We start from the raw sequence: 18,085 nt of genomic DNA, 5'->3' as shown, positions 1-18,085 counted from the left end.
GGAGGAATAGTTAATATGAGAGTCAAAGCAACTAGAAAACAAAGAATATTAAAGGATGCTTTTTTGGGGAGGGAGGGATTTATTAATAAGTCTTTTTTACATCAATCAGTAATAGTTATGTCTATGAATCTGTCCGCCTGAATCATTACCTCCATAACCTCTACCTCCACTCATTTTCTAATTACTAGTTGAACTTCAATAGCAATCAACTGATGCGAACACTTAGCAGTGCCCTTTCATCTTTAGCCCAATTCTGACCAAACGTTTCTCCTGTAGGTGCTCTACAGCCAGTATTCCTTCGATATCCTACTTAAACAGCTATTCTACATGAGAGCCCAGATGGTGAGTGTCAGCAGGTATCCAACCATAGGAGTAGCACTGTTGAGCCAATTATGTCCTCATCTGAAATTCATTATCCAGAAAGGGCCACAGGAAAAAAATTAAGAGACCATGATCAAGAAGGTGGTTCTCCCAGGACGAGGCTAGCCCATTGCACTTCGGGTATGCCGACGCCTGCGATGTCCCCAAATGTGGGATACTCGACTGCAAAATTTGTGGTAGTGGGGGACTGCGTTCGCGCTCTCCCCTGAAAAAAACAATTAGAACAGGAGCCCTCTCTGACTTCTTTCCTCTGTATCTGACCATCCATACCCCACCTGTCTACTCTAAGCAGGACAAACTTAAAAAGAAATTAATTGAGATTGTTAAAATGACAGAGATTTGATAAAGCAGATACAGAGAAACTATTTGCTGGGGCGAGAGGCATAATCTTAAAATTGGAACTAGGCTATTTATGTCTGAAATTAGGAAACACCTTTTTCACAGAGATAAATAGGCTTTTGTTGGATAAGGATTTCAGAGAATATAGAACAAAGATGGAAATGAGTTACAGATTAATGGTGAAACAGGTTTGAGTGGCTGAATGGCCATCTCCTGTTCCTATGTTAGCATTGTAGCTTAGTTATCAGAATTGAGCACTGCTTGTTTCCATGACTCTGGTATTAGTGGAACTGGAATTGTTTTATTCCTTCTTACGACGGCAGAGTGGGAGTTCAAGGGTGCTGGTACTCTCCTGTGACCATTCACTTATAAGCTACATTAAGTATTGGCAGGCTATTTCAGAATAGGAGACTTCACCACACATTTGAAGGTTTGGCAAGGTCAGAAACCAGACACCTGTACTTTCCAAGAAAGTTTACTGGATAGTGATAAAAAATGGAGGACCTGGATGATTTTTCCTTGGATGTAGTCGATTGTAGTATTCGTCATGATGTGGGAATTGAACATGGGACCTTCTGGCTTGTATGACATTGCCAAATGAATTGTCAGGTAAGTCTCTAAACTGTTTTTTAAATATAGAATTAATGTGTTGGAAGATTCTGATATGCTGATCCTTCCTTCCAATGTTATCCTCTGATTATGTTATAGTTCCATAAGTATAAATTGGTCCTGTTCAACATTTTAATGATTTGAATGAAGGCATAACAGCAACCATTTGTAAGTTTACAAACATAAAAATGTTCATGGCAAAAGTAATTTATGCCATATTTAAGGTGTTAAATGCCAAGTTACGGAAGTTTGATTGGATCCCAGTTTGCAGACATCCTGCAATATGAAGTACAACTTTATGTATTTAGGGTGAGGAAACCATAGGCATGTTTATGCTCTGCAGGGGTCAGATTAAATATTACAGATTGACAGAGAATTGGAGTCAATAGTTTATGACCTGTTGAAGGTAATTGAGCAATATGAGATGTTAGGGCAAATGGGGCTTTAAGATACATTGTAGACTATTGACTATAAAACAAAGAGCATTGTAATTGGAGAAGGATCTTCAATTTCTGGAGAAGGGAGCATGACTAAAGTCATATCTAGGCTTAGGGCTATTAGTTATCAGGTTAGGTTTGAAAAAGTGGGGTTATTTATTCATGAGAAATACAGGTTTACAGAGGATATGATTAAAGTTTTTAAAATGATGGAAGATTAGATGCAGTCGAGATGCGAGTCACTTGAGCTGGATTGGGATTATAGGACTGGAGAACATCCTCATTCCAGGAAGCATTCCTTTTTGTAGAGTCATGACCTTTTAGAACAGACTGAGATATGAGCTATGTATCGATTTTTCTTTTTGAAAGGGAACATTCAGAAGAAGAGGACATTTGCAGTTATAAAGGGAACTTTCAGAAGAGATTGGCAGCTATAAATGGTAAATTCTTATTAGTTCAAATGATGAATAGTAGGTTTTCAGTCTCCTGGAGCCTTACTTGATCGCCTTAGAGAGGTACAGAGGGATTTCACAAGTCTTTCTTAAAAAGTCCACAGGCTTTTTTAACCTTCCCAGAATATTTCCCGGTTAACTGGTGGGGAAATAGTTTTGAAAGTTGCACCAATTTTAGATAGTGCAAGTTTGGGATATTTTGCTTTCCACTTTTCATAGGTTTATGTAGTCAAGATGGAAGATGACAGTGTTAAGAAAATAGAATAATTTAAGTCAGCAAAAAATTGAGGATAAAATAATCGTGGAACTATTTGTAGATATAATTCTTACTGTAAGATTACCTTTTTGAGATCAGCCTTTATAAGATCGCCTCACTGTTTAATATGATCATTCCACGACTAAGAGTTTTGCCACGTTTTAGTGAATTAATCACAATAAACGTAGAGCCTGTGACTCAAATAAAACCACTGGTACATTTTTATGATGGGTAAAACTTTAGCCAATCAAAATGCAATCATTTTGCCACATTATGACATCACTATGTAAATTTAATATTTAACCATGTGACATCATCACTTCAAACATGGAGCTCCTGCATAACAGGTTTACCAGCTTGGTCAAACAAAAGGAAGGAAATATTCAATGAAAAAATAGAAAAAAAAACAACCCAAGTGGGTAGTCAGGTTTCGTTAAAGGTAAGAATTAATGGAAATTGTCCTAAAATTGATCAAACATTTTTTCAGATGAAAAATTAGCAATGTTTAATTACTAACAGGATTTTAATAACTATATTGAAATAGCCAACAATACTCCCACATTGACCTCTTCTGGCAAAGCTGTGATATTACAATGATGTGTAACGTACAACATCAAATAATGTTGTTTGGTGATGGACTACAAAAATGGGCAAATGCCATTATTATGGAAGCAGGTCAACAGTACAGGATGAAGCAAAGAGAGCTCCTGAGGCAGGAGCTGAGGCTGCATTTGCTGCAAAAGATACCTCAGAATTTTTCTTCACTGAAGTCTTCTCTTGACACTCGTTTTACCTCCTCCCCCATCAGCTTTCTATGCACTATCCATCCTACAGCATGTCAACACATCAGCTCTCTTTGCCCCTTCATAAGTATGCCAATCATCATCTTGAGGAAAAACATCATGTCCACCTTTTCCTTGACAACTCTAACTTTCATCGATAACACAGTCCATATTCTATTTTGTTAAAGTGAATTCCAAAATGCACACAATCAATGGACTCTTTAACACTGCCTATGTATTCATTTCTTTCATTAGGTTTCAGCTTTTGCTCAGTTATATTACTCTCTCAGTCAGAGGGTTGTAGGTTCAAGGAACTGGGCATCTAGGAAGTCCTTTGAAATCCTGGTTCACATCATCCACAATCTTTTTCCCGACTGCTCCCAGTTATAAGCTTCCTCCTTCTCTGCCAACTTGTCACTGTGCTGGATCTGCAGGAGAGTAGAAGCTAAGCGTGGATTTGGGCCATCCTCTTGGAATTAAGGAGACAGAGAGGGGATGGAAGTTTGTGACTGTATGATGCTTCACAGGCAGGCCATAGCACTGGCAATATGCTGCTGACCTCACCATCTTTCACCAAAAGAGCTGAGTGTCTTTCTGAGAGCTCCATACTCATTTTCTTGAAGAGAATTAAGTGGTAAAGGGTAGGGATGACTCCTTTTAGTGGGCTGCCTCCAGTGGAGTTAATGAGAGTTATGTGTTCAAATGGTATAGAGAAGCATTAAGTGATTTAGGGACTGACTGTTAAAGTGGAAGAAGGGGTTTCAGGGTTGTGTATTTAATTACTTGCCGTTAAACGAGCCAGGTAGCCAAAGTGAAGGATGCGGAATAAAAATAGAAAACGCAGGAAATACCCAGCAGATCTGGCAGCCACTATGGAGAGAGAAACAGTGTTGAAAGTTTCAGATCCACGACCTTTCAGTCAGAGCCGGAACAGTTAGGAGACGCAACAGGTTTTAAGCAATGAAAGTGAACAAGGGAGAGGAGACAAATCCTGTCTGCGAGAAGAGCAGAGCTTCTTAAAGGTGGGTGTCAGAGGTGTCAGCTGTGGCTCAGTTCATAGCACCCTCGCCTTTGAATCAGAAGGTTGTGGGTTCATGTCCCACTCCCGGAAAAACCAAGAACTGTGAATGTACTCGAAAGAGTTACAATCTGTGACTGTTGATAACTCGAAAGAGTTAAAGGTGGGTGTTAGAGAGAGGGGCAGTGAATTAAAAACTAATACTAATACATTCATACACTAACACCAAGACAAAAGCAAAATATTGCAGATGCTGGAAACCTGAAGTAAAAAAAAAAATGGAAAGTGCTGGAAATGTGAAGTCGTTCTCCTTACTCGGTTATTTCCCCAGTTGCTGCTGACCTGTCTGCACCACATTCTCCAGACACTTTCAGCTACTTGCGCCCATTTACACCGGATTTACGCCCAATGGCTACCCCTCCCCCAAAAAACCCGAAGAGGGCAGATTTCTGTTAATTTTAGAGGGGAGGGGAGGGGGTGGGGAATGGGGTTTTGGTCGTTCGTCCCTCAAACGGTTTGTAAACCACCTATTCCCCTGGCTGTTTACAGCTGGACTAAATCCCCATTGCTGAGGAACCGGATTTGCGTCACCGGAGGGAGGTCAGGGGGTGAGAGGTGAGGGGTCAGTTCGGCGGAAGTGGGTTTAATTGAGCGGTGAAGTTGGCCCTGGCGGCTTGGCCTGTTGTTGTGGTGGGAGGTTCGAGGGTTTGTTTGTTTTTCCTTGCGGTTAATTCCCCCCGCCCTGGGTTTTCGGGCGTCCGTCCGGAAGTTTTCCGGCTTCGTTGGTTTAAATTTTTGTGGGTTTTCAAAAGAAACATTTTTTTTAACTCGGTCAGCAGGTCTGTGGGGTTTAACATATGAGCGTTTCACTGGTGGCCGTACGTCTGGAGCTGGCGAACCATTCGCACCATCCGGAGGGTTTCGACTATTGCGGTGAGTTCCCGCCGGGGGGTGACTCCAGGCCTCGGGCTCTTGAGCCCCGGGCCCCCTCCCCGCCTAAGCAGAGAGAGAGAAAAGCCTGTCTCCCCCCCCCCCCCCCCGGTCTAGTGATGATGGTGCTGGGGGTGGGGAGGGGATTTAAAGCTATTACTTCAATGGGTCTCTCTTTCTGAAGTTAAGCAATGTCTGTCTGTTAAAATAATTGCCTTGGGAACTTTGTGTTGGAGGTTCTGTCAAATAAAAGCCTCTTCACTGTTGGTGATACTGACCCTCTCTCTCTCCAAAAATGTAAATAAACACTGTCCTGATCTAGATCCAAAATTAATTCGTTTCATAGCCAATGGGCATTTTGGGGGATTTAAATTGTTCCAATCGAGCGAGGAGCAGTGCGATATAGTAATTTTTATCACCATTATCACAGCGTTTTAACTCCTTTCCCTTTTATCAAAGTCAATAATTAAGGTCTTCACAATTCTGCAGGACCCGAAGTCCACTTTCTACCATAAGATAATTTAGATTCTGGCAGATATATCTCGATGCTGCAGAACATTAAGGTGAGCCTTGCTGAAAAAAAGAGACATGCTGTTGAAGCTTTTTGTCTAGCACTTAATCAGGACAGATGCAAGAATGCCAATTTTTAAAAAATTCATCCGTGGGATGTGGGCTTTGCTGGCTGGGCCAGCATTTATTCCCCATCCCTCGTTGAGAAGGTGGTGGTGAGCTGCCTTCTTGAATCTTAAAGGGAACAATAATTTATACTGCATGGGAAAAGGGTGCTGTGACCAATAAATATATATTATTGACTAATGCATGTTTATGTATCTTAAAAATGAAACAGCAATTCAAATTTCTTTTTTAATTTGAGGGTTGTAAATGTACAGAATCTGACAAGGAAGAGGATATGAGAAGACTAAGATGGCAGAGAAAAGAGGCTGGAGTAGCAGTTATCCATCCACTGCCAGCTAGATGACAACAGAGGGGTGGGTCAGTTCACCAGGAATATGAAAGCAATTACATCCCCATCAGAAGGCGGATACAGTTTGTTTTTAGTTAACTAATACAATAGGCAAGGAGCAAGTATGCAAGACTTCCATAATAACTAAGAAACATATTAGTAAACTCTTGATTGTGGAGTTATGTAGTGCTAGGGGCCCTGATTATAAGAGAGTGTTTGCTGTGGACAAATACAAACAATGATTTAATCCAGAAATTCTGCTGAGCTAAGTACTGAGCCAATAAATAGCTCACTGTTAGCTATAATTTCCATCCATTTTAACTGAATGGATGATAAATTGTGCTTTTATATGCCCTGTGAAGAATGGATTAATGGAGCACCAGTAGCTTACATTATAGGGTGGGAAGTGCAGATTTACCCTTCGGTGTTCATAGTGTTCCAGTAGTGTCCCCTTATGTGGAAGTGCTGAACAGATGCCAGGTCCATTACTGCAGGCTTGTGCTACAGTCAGTGCCAAAGCTGCATTGATGACATCCTAAGCATAGGTCACCTTTTGCTCTGACTGGTACAGGCTGTGCAATGGAAAGCCTCGAAATGAGAGCATGACAAAATAAAATATAATCTGAGCCTCAAGATGAGTTTGCAGCTTTGAAATCATATCCAGGCAATTTTCTGGTTTGCTTTCCTTCAAAAGATACTGTGAAATTGAAGAAATTATTTTATATAACTGAAAAGAGACATATTGCTGAAGCTTTTCAGCACCCTTTTCACCTGTCATATAAATTGTTGTGACTGTTTGAAATTTAGCATTCTTGCCTTTGTCCTGATGAGCACAAGATGAAAAGATTAAGCAACATGTCTCTTTTTTTCAGCCATATTCAAGCTCTGAACAACCAAGCAACTGATTTTATAGTTTTTGTGCTGTTACAGGTGTCTGGATACTGAAAGTTAACATCTTTTTGTTGGTGTGTAATGTTGACAATGCATTAAAATGTGTGACAACTTAGCAGCAAACACCTTAAGAATGAATTTGTGCTGGATGACAAGGAAATGTGTGACTAGCATATACTGTGTAATCATATGTTACCTCACCAGTCTTGCCTCTAGACTTTTGGAAAAGCATAATGGGTGCATGAGATTTTCATGCTATGCCCACTTGAATAATGAAAATCATCCAGCTGTTTAACTAAAAAAAATTCTTTCCAAATGTGAGTTGTATCTGGAGAAAGCACTTTGATTTGTATGACACTCTGGTGATAGTGATAATGGAAGTAGTTTCAGGTGATGAATTAAAAGTAACACAAAGTATATTGCTTAAGTATGATTTCTTCTGGAGTATTAGTACTGAAACGCTGAATAAACCTGGTGTCAAGATGCCTGCAATTTCTCGGTCAATTTGAGTGATTAAAGAAAATTGTAGTAATAAACAAAGTATTCTATGTTTTACAATAGTTTTAAAAATAAACCTAAGAATTGCTAGGAAGTGGATTTATGTAAATGAGGTAACTACAAATTAGTAAGAGATAATTTGATCTTGGCAGAACAGCTCCTCAACTGCTGGAGATCTGGATCATGTGTTTCTTTAGGTTTACATGTTCCATCTGTTTAATGTACTTATTACAAACTTCTACCTTGTCATGTTTGCTGATTTGTATTATATGGGAGTTATGCAGAAATTCACATCATGCGTCCCAGAATAATAGTGCTTTGCTTTGTGTTTTGTTTCAAGTATTGTATACACTGTTTTCATAGTGAATAACAAATACGCAGGCACAAAAATCATCCTGCTGTAATAGCCTACGTTTCCCTTTGTCTTTTGCCTGTATAGCTGTCAATATGGCAGACGATGAGAGTAAAGAGAAGAAATCGCTCAGTTCAGCAAAGCTCTTGCTGGAGGGTAAAACAACTGGAGAAAAATCCACTATCTTGCATCAACACATTGGTCGTAGAGAGATGAGAGACATGGTAATTGAAACTATAACCTCCAACAAAGGTACAGTAACAGGATACTCTGTGAATTACAAAGGGGTCATGCTAAGCAATTTGTTAGTATAGAGCAAAATGTAACCTTTTGTTAAGTATATTCACCTTATAGGAATTTAAACTATTTTATGACTGCCTATTATTAAAATTAACAATCATAGCTGCAGTAATAGGGTAGCATGCATGGTTCTACAGAAGTGAGGGAATGCAAGTTTGGTTTAACATCAGCTGTTCTGACCAGAGGCCAGATACCTTCCATAAAAGGGAAGAGACTGCTATTGTTGCCCTCCAGTGGTTGCAGAATTGAAGAGATCTGGGAGCAGATTGGTTGGTTACAGGTATTCTGGAAATGAAAGAAGGATGTAATGTTGCAGAAATTGATTATTTGCGAATGGTTGGGGTTTAAACAGTTAACAGGAAGACAGAGCTAAAACTCAGTGTACCTGTCAGTTGCAGTGGCTCATGCTGGTCTATCTAATTTGTAGCCAAGTCCTGCCAACCAGTAAACTCTTGAGTTTAATCCCTGATCTGTGGTGAAGTAACTAATCTCGGTTAGTATGGCTGCATGGGTGCTTGGATTGATCTTAGCGCTTCTACCTTAGGAAAGGGAAGATCAGCTATGAATGGAGGAAGAAATGTAAAATAAAATTCAGTGCTCTGTATGTTGACTTTATTCTGCAGAATAACAACCTACTTCAAAAGCTCTGAAGTAAATCTGGAACTTTCTCTGAACCTATAATAACCCAATTGCGATTTTCTGAATTACAATTCAATGACTGACTGACTCTATTTTCATCTTCAATGAATGTAGTTTAAGGCATTTGTTTTCTCGTCAATCTTTCCCCTCACCTGTTCCAAAGGCATTAAAAGATTGTCTTTCATTTATATATCACCACCTCTTGTCTCGTGAAATTCACAATGGATTATGTCAATTTTTGAGATTTCTGACCATGTAATCATGAGGGAACCCTTGGTAAGACCATAAGATGTAGGAGCAGAAGTAGGCCATTCAGGCCATTGAGTCTGCTCTGCCATTCAATGCGATCATGGCTGATCTGATAATCCTCAACTCCACTTCCCTGCCTTTTCCCCGTAACCCTTGCTTTCCTTACTGATTAAAAATCTGTCCATTGCAGTCTTCAATATACTTAACGACCCAGCCTCTACAGCTCTCTGCGGTAAAGAATTCCACAGATTCACTACCCTCTGAGCGAAGAAATTTCTCCTCATCTCTGTCTTAAATGGACGACTCCTTACTCAGATTATGCCCTCTGGCACTAGACTCTCCCACAAGGGGAAACAGCATCTATCCTGTCAAGCCCCCTAAGAATTTTATATGTTTCAATAAGGTCACCTCTCATTTCGCTAAACTCCCAATGAGTACAGGCCCAACCTAGTCAACCTCTCATAAGAAAATCCCCTCATACCTGGGACCAACTGTCTCCAATGCCAGTATATCTTTCCTTAGATGTAGTTATGTTTAAAAATTAAACTAAACTTAAATTTCAGAGGGCTAAGTTCACAGGACAGCAATGCTGAAAGATTTACAGTTTGATCTAGATGGAGGATCTGAATCAAAGTGCTGTGTACGCAATCAATGGTAGTTTTACATTCTAATGATTATTCACATGTATTGCTGGTATAATTGATTTAAAAAGGTGCGAATGGAGGAAAAATTCCTCGGAATTTCAGATGCAACAGAAAATCTGTTGGCTTTTGGAGCTGGAAGAATCATCCAGAACTTAAATAATTCATAAACTTAGCTGACTCTACCACGATTGCTGATTCGCTTCTCATTGTCCATTAAACATCTGGAAGCACTGTTCATCAAATCATTGTGAGATTATTCCATTAATTGCTAATGTGTTTTGTGAGCTGGAGATTTTTGTGACCACCCTGATGTGAAATGCATGTCTTTACAGACAAAGGTACTGTGGAAAGTGTACTGAAATCTGAGCAAAAGACAACATATGGCACCGACCCCGTGGAGAAAGCAAGTACTGCTGATCCGAATGACAATAGTAAAGTGTGCAAGGATCAGAGTGGGAATACACCAGACTCGCCATCTAAACAGCTGCCTGACCAAATTTCTTTCTTTAGTGGGAATTCATCAGTTGAAGTGGTACATGGAATCATGCATCTCTACAAAACTGAGTGAGAAAGTGTTTTTAAACATGTTGCATCTTAGTGGTTGAAAAATCAATTTAATCTTAAAATTTGCTATAGGGTTTGTAGACTATAAATCTATCTTCTCCCAGCATTACCAACACCTTGTGCATGCCTGGGTGCGTATGCAAAAAACAGCATATCCACAAGCCACCCAGCAGGTGGCCTATGGATATTCTTTTGCTCCCACAATAAATGAAGCGTTATCAGATTTCCATTCATCTTGGGTGACTTTCTTGCCTTAAAACTTTGGATTACTTTGGGAATGGAGCACTTGTCTTTGTATGGTCATTACCATACTTAGCAATACTTAAGCATATATCACTGTTTCTTCATCAAACTCCTGGAGCTCCACATCTAACAGCATGCGGGAGCACCTTCACCACAGTCTGCAACGATTCAAGGAGGCAGCTTAACATCACCTCAAGGGCAACTAGGGATGAGCAATGAATGCCAGCTTTGCCAATTTTAACCTTTTTTTTGTGCAAAGTATAGCGATAATATGTGTTTTGTTAATGCTACTTTGCAATTGGAGGAAGTTTGCTCAATTCATACTGATAGCTTTATCATAGATGTAGTTGCCCTTCAATTTTACTCATTGTTCTGCATTGCCTTTTTTTGCTCCATGCTGCTCAGTTGTTACGAAAGTTCAGTATCGACTCATTTCCTTCAGCAGCATATCTTATTCTTGAAGTAACAGCGTTATGTTCACCAAATCATTCTGAGACTGTCCATTCATTTACTTAATATGCTTTTGAGTAGTAGATGCTCCTGTGACCACCCTGATGTCATTTTTTTTCACCCAATTGTGTGCCTTCCAGAAGGTGCTGACATTTGCTAAGTTCCACTGTACATTCCTTCAGTGAGCTATGAATCATGATTTGACAGTTTTGCTCCTAACTGATATCCACGCTTTCCTGCTTCCATCAGGTGTTACTGGATGGTGATCAGAAATAGGAACTTTTTTTAACCTTCCCTTGGCTAGGACTGCTGTCACCCTTCATCAGCTGTCCCAGTGGAGATCAGTTAATTTAGTACAAACCAGAACAAACATTGGACTTTACAGCTTGGGTTTCGACTTTACCCAGTAGGCTACTGGGGAACTTAGTATATTTTATTTAAACAAGTTGGACTGCTTCAAAAACAAAAACAAGTTGAAAATGTGCAGCTGATTGATCAGCATTTGAAAGAAAGAAACAGCTTTCTCTTTCAGATGCTGGCTGCTGACCTGTGCTTTTCTGCATTTTTACACCAAAACTGAATTCAGGTTATTCCAAGAACACGCTGAATTAAGAAATGTTCATTAGTGCTGTATATTATCTAAACTTTGGTTCCATATTGCTGTTCAGCAATATAAAATATATTCATTTTACAATGTAGTAGTTAAGTGAACACAATTGGAAAGCATCATCACATGAAGATGTAAAAGTGATACGAAAAGTTATGACTGGCCATTAAGAGACCAGCTCTAGATTCCCAATAACCTTTTGCATGTATTGTCAGTAGGTATTCTACTATTCTATGTTCTATTGGAGAAATTGCCCTTATGTCAACATTACATTGAAATTATATAATCAAAACAGGCCATTTGGCCCAACTAGTTTATGCAGGTGTTTATACTCCACATGAGATTCCTTCTGCCCTACTTCATCTAACCCCATCAGCAATAGCCTTCTAATGTGCTGTAATGTTGCGCATTAATCCCAATGCATCACCTTAAATTGCTCTCTCACCTACCACCTTCACCAAATAATGTATAACAATAAATTGAGAATAATGTGCATAGTGTTTTCTCCAATTTAAAAGGATAATATCTATAGTTTTTAAAAAATACCTGAGTACCTTTTTGCAGTTTAAGGGGGCAGAAGTGTGAATATTTTGCGTTTCTGTCATTACACCTTATTGAAGTTCTTGTGATGAGACCGCTTATGCTGGTGTGTTCCATGTGGCCGTTTTGTTTCAGCATCAGCTGTTGCTCTTGATATTACATTGATTACACACTGCTTTGTAATTGAAGCTAACCAGGAACTTGTCTTGTCTGTGCTTGTTCTATGACAGTATTCCTGGGATTGTTTCCTATTATGTTTGAGATTATTGAGGTAAATAGTCTTTTAAAGCTGTTCATGTCCTGGATGGAATGTGTTGCCTTCAATAACATCACTGGAGGAAAAGCATGCAGTGTGGGTTGGACGGTATGTCACTGCTAATGCACCCAATTTGGATAATTTCCCATCAGTCGGTCCAGATTTAAGGATACACCTAAATAGATGAGCGTGTAACCCGTTTTAATTAACAACATTTAAACCAGATGCATGGCATTCCAATTTGCTTTTGGAATTTCTGTGCCCTTTATCCTACTTTTGGGCCAAAATAATTGAGTTTTAAGTGGTATGGCTGCTAAACAACAGTTTGCCAACGTTAATATACTGTGGCTGGAAAGTTACATGGGGCAGGTAATTAAAAATAGTGGCCTGAACTGAGGGGACAATGAAGGGATTAAAAAGAGAAATACTTCTGTGAAGAGGAAAGAGTGAATGTTGAGAGAGCTTTTGAGGAAATGATTTCCTGTGGATTATAGGTAAATCCAAATATTTTTGTTCCTATAGGTTTTTTTAGTAAGAATTTATGAATTGTGAAGTTAGAAGTATTTTAATAAACAATATGTAATTTTAATTAAAATTGAATATTTCCCAAGGGAAGATGCCTTTGGAGCACTCCTACAAATGTGTGGTTTAATGGAATAAAAACAGAAAATGTTGGAAATACTCAGTGGGTCAGGCAATACCTATGGAAAGAAAACAGAGTTAGCATTTCGGGGGATGACCGTTCAGATTCCCAGCATCCACATATTTTGCACTCTAGTGGACATCTGAAAGTAGTTAGTACAATTTAAAAATTGCTGCTCACATCCTTCATCTGTGGTTAGATACCAGTATGCTGAAACTCATTTATAGGTGGTAGTCTGAGGATGCCAATCTTCTGATGAATTGGACCCAATCTTGACTTGAACTTTACTCTGTATTTCATGAAAAGTTGTGATCCTGAGAGTGAATGTTACCTGAAGCTGAAAATGGAACGAGTCACGGGAGTAAACATTTCATAACTGGAGGCACCAATTTGCATTATTGGTGAAGTAAGTTTCAGTTCATGTGCACTAAAAGATGAGAATAAATGCACTGCTTTTCATAAGTATTTGAATCATTTAATAGCAATGGTTTTACTGCATGGTATATTCTTCAATTTGTTCCATGTACTTGAAGTCAATTGCCATTTGATTTTTGTCCAGCTTTGAAATGCTGCTTTAAGCAGAAGTTGTATGTAGATTTTTTATTTTAACAAGTTAACAGTTTTCTCAGACTTTCTATTGTAACTGTATCTATGGACTTGTGCTTGAACTGAATGCCTAACTCTTCACAGTGCAGGAAGTGCTTACAAGAGAAAATTAATCTGCCTGAGACCCTTTTTGCCTTGATTTTTGCATCAGAGAGTTTGTCTTGTTGGAGGCAGATGTGTTTCTAATTGTTGAATTTTCATTTGCATTGCATAATGTTCAAACTTTGTAGCTTCATACAGCTCTCTTCTCCCCTTCCCATCACTCCTCAAATTCTTCATTAGGAATATAGAGCAAGCCTAGGTCATCCTTTCTGTTGAGAACATCAATATTTCTTGTTGATCAGTTTGCCAGGTTGCTCGCTTGCATGGTGTGGGCAGAGACCCTTGCCAAAATTACTGAGTTTCATGAACCTTTTCCTGTATAGGAATGGCGCTAGTGCAGCCTTAGATCTAATCTCATTTGAACACTGGTCTTTCAACTGAGTGTCCAGCGCTGTAGTGTTATGTTCCCTATAAATATTACCCAGCACCTTCTGTTCTATTTCCTCAATCTAAGTGACAGCTACCCAATGGAAAACCATGTTATTACATAAAATATAAGATTAAAAGAAGTAGGAGCAGGAGTAGGCCTGTTTCACCATTCGAAAAGATCGTCGTTGATCTGATTGTGGCCCTAATTCCATTTTCCTGTCTGCCCCCCATAACCCCCAACTCCCTTGTTGATCAAAAACCTATCTAACTCAGCCTTGAATATACTTAATGACCCAGCCTCCACTGCTCTCTGTGGAACAGTATTCCAAAGACTAATGACCCTTGGAGAAGAAATTCCTCTTCCACTCGGTCTTAAATGAGATACCCCTTATTTTTAAACTGTGCCCTCTAGTTCTAGACTCCCCCGCCAGAGGAAACATCCTCTCAGCATCTATCCTGTCAAGCCCCCTCAGAATCTTATGTTCAATAAAATCACCTCTCCTTCTTCTAAACTCCAAGGAATATAGCCTAACCTGCTCAATCTTCCCCCATAAGACAATCCCTTCACCCCAGGGATCCGCTTAGTGAGTCTTCCCTAAACTGCTTCCAATGCAAGTATATGCCTCAAGTAAGGAAACCAAAACTGTACACATTACTCTAGGTGTTGTCTCACCAATGCCACTATACACCAATGTACAGTTGTAGTAAGACTTCCTTACTTTTATCTCCATCCCCCTTGCAATAAAGGCCATGATTCTATTTGCCTTCCTAATTACTTATTGTACCTGCCTGCTAACTTTTGTGATTCATATACAAGGATACCCAGATTCCTCTGTTTGACAATATCAGTAGGAGTGACAACTGCAAAGTCCTTGTGGAGACAACGTCCCATCTTCACATCAAGGATACTCTCCATCATGTTGTGTGGCACTGCCACCCTGCTAAATGGGATAGGTTTCAAACAGATCTAACAGCTCAAGCCATCAGCAGCAGCAGCAGAATTATACTCAACCACAATCTGTAACCTCATGGTCCGGCATACTCCCCAGTCTACCATTACCACCAAGCCAGGGGATCAACCCTGGATCAATGAAGAGTGTAGGAGGGCATGCCAGGAGCAGCGCCTGGCATACTTAAAAACAAGGTGTCAACCTGGCGAAGCTGCAACACAGGACTACTTACATGCCAAACAACATAAGCAGCAAGTGATAGAGCTAAGCGATTCCACAACCAAAGGATCAGATCTGCAGTCCTGCCACTTCCAGGCGGGAACGGTTTTTGTCATCCATGCTGGTTTGTAAAGTTTTCACGATCTTCTAGGCTACCTTGGAAAAAATATTATATAGGAAATGATAATAGGGACTTGTAAGAAAGGTAAGGCGATAATCATGGATGATTTTCATCTACATATAGATTGGACAAATCAGAATTTTGAGCATGAGAGAAAATCAGCACAAAATATAAAAAGACAGTAAAAGCTTCTTACCAGTATATAAAAAGGAAGAGAGTGAACTCCCTTGACGTACTAGGGGGTTCTCCACCATGGTCTACTGCAAGCCTACCTTCACTGGTCAATATACGTGTTGCGATTCTTACAGTTCTACACACTAAAGATTGATCTTATCGGCAACTTTGTAAGCAGGGCCTGAATCATTTGCTCACCATACAAGCTTGATGCTGAAATAGGGTGCATCACAGGCATCCTGTGGGATAATGGCTACCCTGATCTGATCATTTCGCGGTGTATATCATGTAAACTCATGAATGGCTGTCACTTTCTACCCTGAAAAGTGCCCAGTCTACCTCAAGATTTCCCTGGAAGGGCAAAATATCTCAAAAAATTGAGCAAAAAGTGAAACTATCTGTTTCACGCTGCTACTATGTAATAGCACCATGAGTGGTGTTCGCCACTAACAGGATGCTACCGTCAAGCCAAAAAGACGTCCTGCCTATCTCACAAATGAGTCATGTGGTATATGAATTTCAGTGCCAGTCTGATGCTAGTTATGTAGGCCGTACGTCCCAAAGACTGGCTGATCATTTCAAACAGCATGTTGCAGCCGCTGTTTGCGATGGGCAAGGCACAGGCTGTGCCCAACCAGCCCTTGCTTTGCAAAACTCAAAACAGTGTCCAACATTAGATGCGATTCCGCGATTAGACACAGTTTGCTAAATAATCCTCAGTGTGCTAAGAATTATGCTAACACCCAGTTTAAGATTGTCAGTCAGGCTCACAGTGTGGCACATTTGCGTGTACTGGAAGCTACATAAATTAATATACAGGGCCCTGTTCTTTGCAGACAGAACATGTATATACGTTGCGCCTGTTTCAGCTAAACAAAATAAGTGACTCATTTCTCAAGGCAATGCCTTGACCAATTGGGGTCAAGCTACCTGGTTTAATTTCAAACAATGCTTGGCAGTAAACTGTCAGTCACCATCAATTGGTGCATTCTCCATGGCGATCCCTCTACTAATCAGAGTCTACTTGCCAACCAATCAGCACAATCTTCTCATCATATAGTAAAAATTATTGTTTTCCATTTATATTGATTTCCTTGCCAAGTGTCCTGATGAGTGCAAGGCGAAAAGCTTTGACATCTCTTTTTCTTCAGCAATGCTCAAATTCTGTACTACCAAATAACTATTTGTAATCCAGAGATTATCATCTTTGTGGTTCTGCTTTTTATTTTAGCCCCTAGCTGCTCATACTGCCTCAGCAGAATATTTCTTAGTCCTCCTTATATCATTGGTACCATCGACAATTGGATCCTTCCCATCCCACCTGACCAGTTCCTCTCCAACCCCAAGAAGATGACCTTAACCCTGGCACTGGACAGGTAACACAGCCTTCGGGACTCACTCTCTGCTGCAGAGACCAGTAGCTATCGCTCTAACTATACTGTCCCCTACTACAACTACATTCCTTTTTACTCCTCCTGCTTGAATGGCTTCCTGCACCACAGTGCCGTCAGTTTGTTCATCCACCCCACCCCCCACACCCCTGCAGTCCCTGCTCTTGTCCACACAATTTGAAAGAACTTTGAACAAGTTGGACAATTAAATGGGCTGAGGCTAACTAGTTAAACCATAAATTTAATGCAATTCTTATATCTCCCCAGTACTGGTTTAATCTCCTTTCCATGTTTAGAATCCCCTTTGTGAACCTCCTGGAGTATGCAAAGCCGATTTTGAAAATCTACACTATAACTTGTAGTGATCATATACTGTAGTTTTGTAGAAGAATTTTATTTTTGCCACTTGCTATTTCTAGGCAGCTTCTCTATGAAACGTGGAATAACTCGTACCTTTTGTATGTGGTGAGGAAGAGACAAATTGGGGAAACAAAGCAAGTAACAAAAATAGGAAAAGGAATGCAATAGTCAAGATTAAAATGAGGCAGCAAATGCTGAAAACCTGAAATAAAATAGGAAATGCTCGTAACACACCGTCTATTAGCATCTGTAAAGTGATGAGTATAATACAATATTTTGAGTAGAGATGTCAGAGTAAGTAGTGAGCATATGAACCCCACCCCCTTATTATTTCCCTTTAAAGTTCTTGTTTAGTGTTTATAGCATTTTCTGTTACAGTATTTCAGAAAGGCATTAAACAAGAGAATCGAAAGAAAAGTGGGACAAAAATAGTAAAAAGAAAGCAGAACAAGTACTTTATTTGCTGCAATAAAAACAGAAAATGCTGGAAAAACTCAGGAGGTCTGGCAGCATCTGTCGGGAGAGAAACAGAGTTAACGTTTCGAGTCTGTATGACTCTTCAGAGCTTCAGAGCGGACTCAGAATGTTTCTCTCCTGACAGATGCTGCCAGACCTGCTGAGTTTTTCCAGCATTTTCTGTTTTTTATTTCAGATTTCCAGCATCCACAGTATTTTAATTTTATTTTTACTTTATTTGCTGACTGTCAGGTGGCATTGGTGATCATGATCACCCGCTGGTTATTTTGCAA

At 39.8% G+C, this 18,085-nt stretch overlaps 1 protein-coding gene and 1 pseudogene across 2 annotated transcripts in view; both read left to right on the top strand.

Moving 5' to 3' along the window:
* Positions 1–436: 436 nt before the first annotated feature.
* Positions 437–589, top strand: LOC144688118 (U1 spliceosomal RNA; annotated as a pseudogene).
* A 481-nt stretch (positions 590–1,070) lies between these two features.
* brap (BRCA1 associated protein) overlaps positions 1,071–18,085 on the top strand; it is a 42,167-nt gene continuing 25,152 nt past the window's right edge. The window contains exons 1-3 of one of the 2 annotated variants that reach the window (XM_078554229.1): positions 1,071–2,913; positions 7,997–8,161; positions 10,074–10,305. In XM_078554229.1, the coding sequence (XP_078410355.1) occupies positions 8,005–8,161; positions 10,074–10,305 (389 nt within the window). In that variant the 5' untranslated portion in view covers positions 1,071–2,913; positions 7,997–8,004. Of the gene's footprint in view, positions 2,914–4,899; positions 5,208–7,996; positions 8,162–10,073; positions 10,306–18,085 lie in introns of those variants that run through there. The other variant, XM_078554228.1, reaches the window with a different exon arrangement.

This window comes from Cetorhinus maximus, chromosome 12, assembly GCF_964194155.1.
Source record: "Cetorhinus maximus chromosome 12, sCetMax3.hap1.1, whole genome shotgun sequence".
NCBI lineage: Eukaryota > Metazoa > Chordata > Chondrichthyes > Lamniformes > Cetorhinidae > Cetorhinus > Cetorhinus maximus.
The sequence above is the reverse complement of the archived record's forward strand: the minus strand, read 5'-3'. Positions and strand labels throughout refer to the sequence as shown.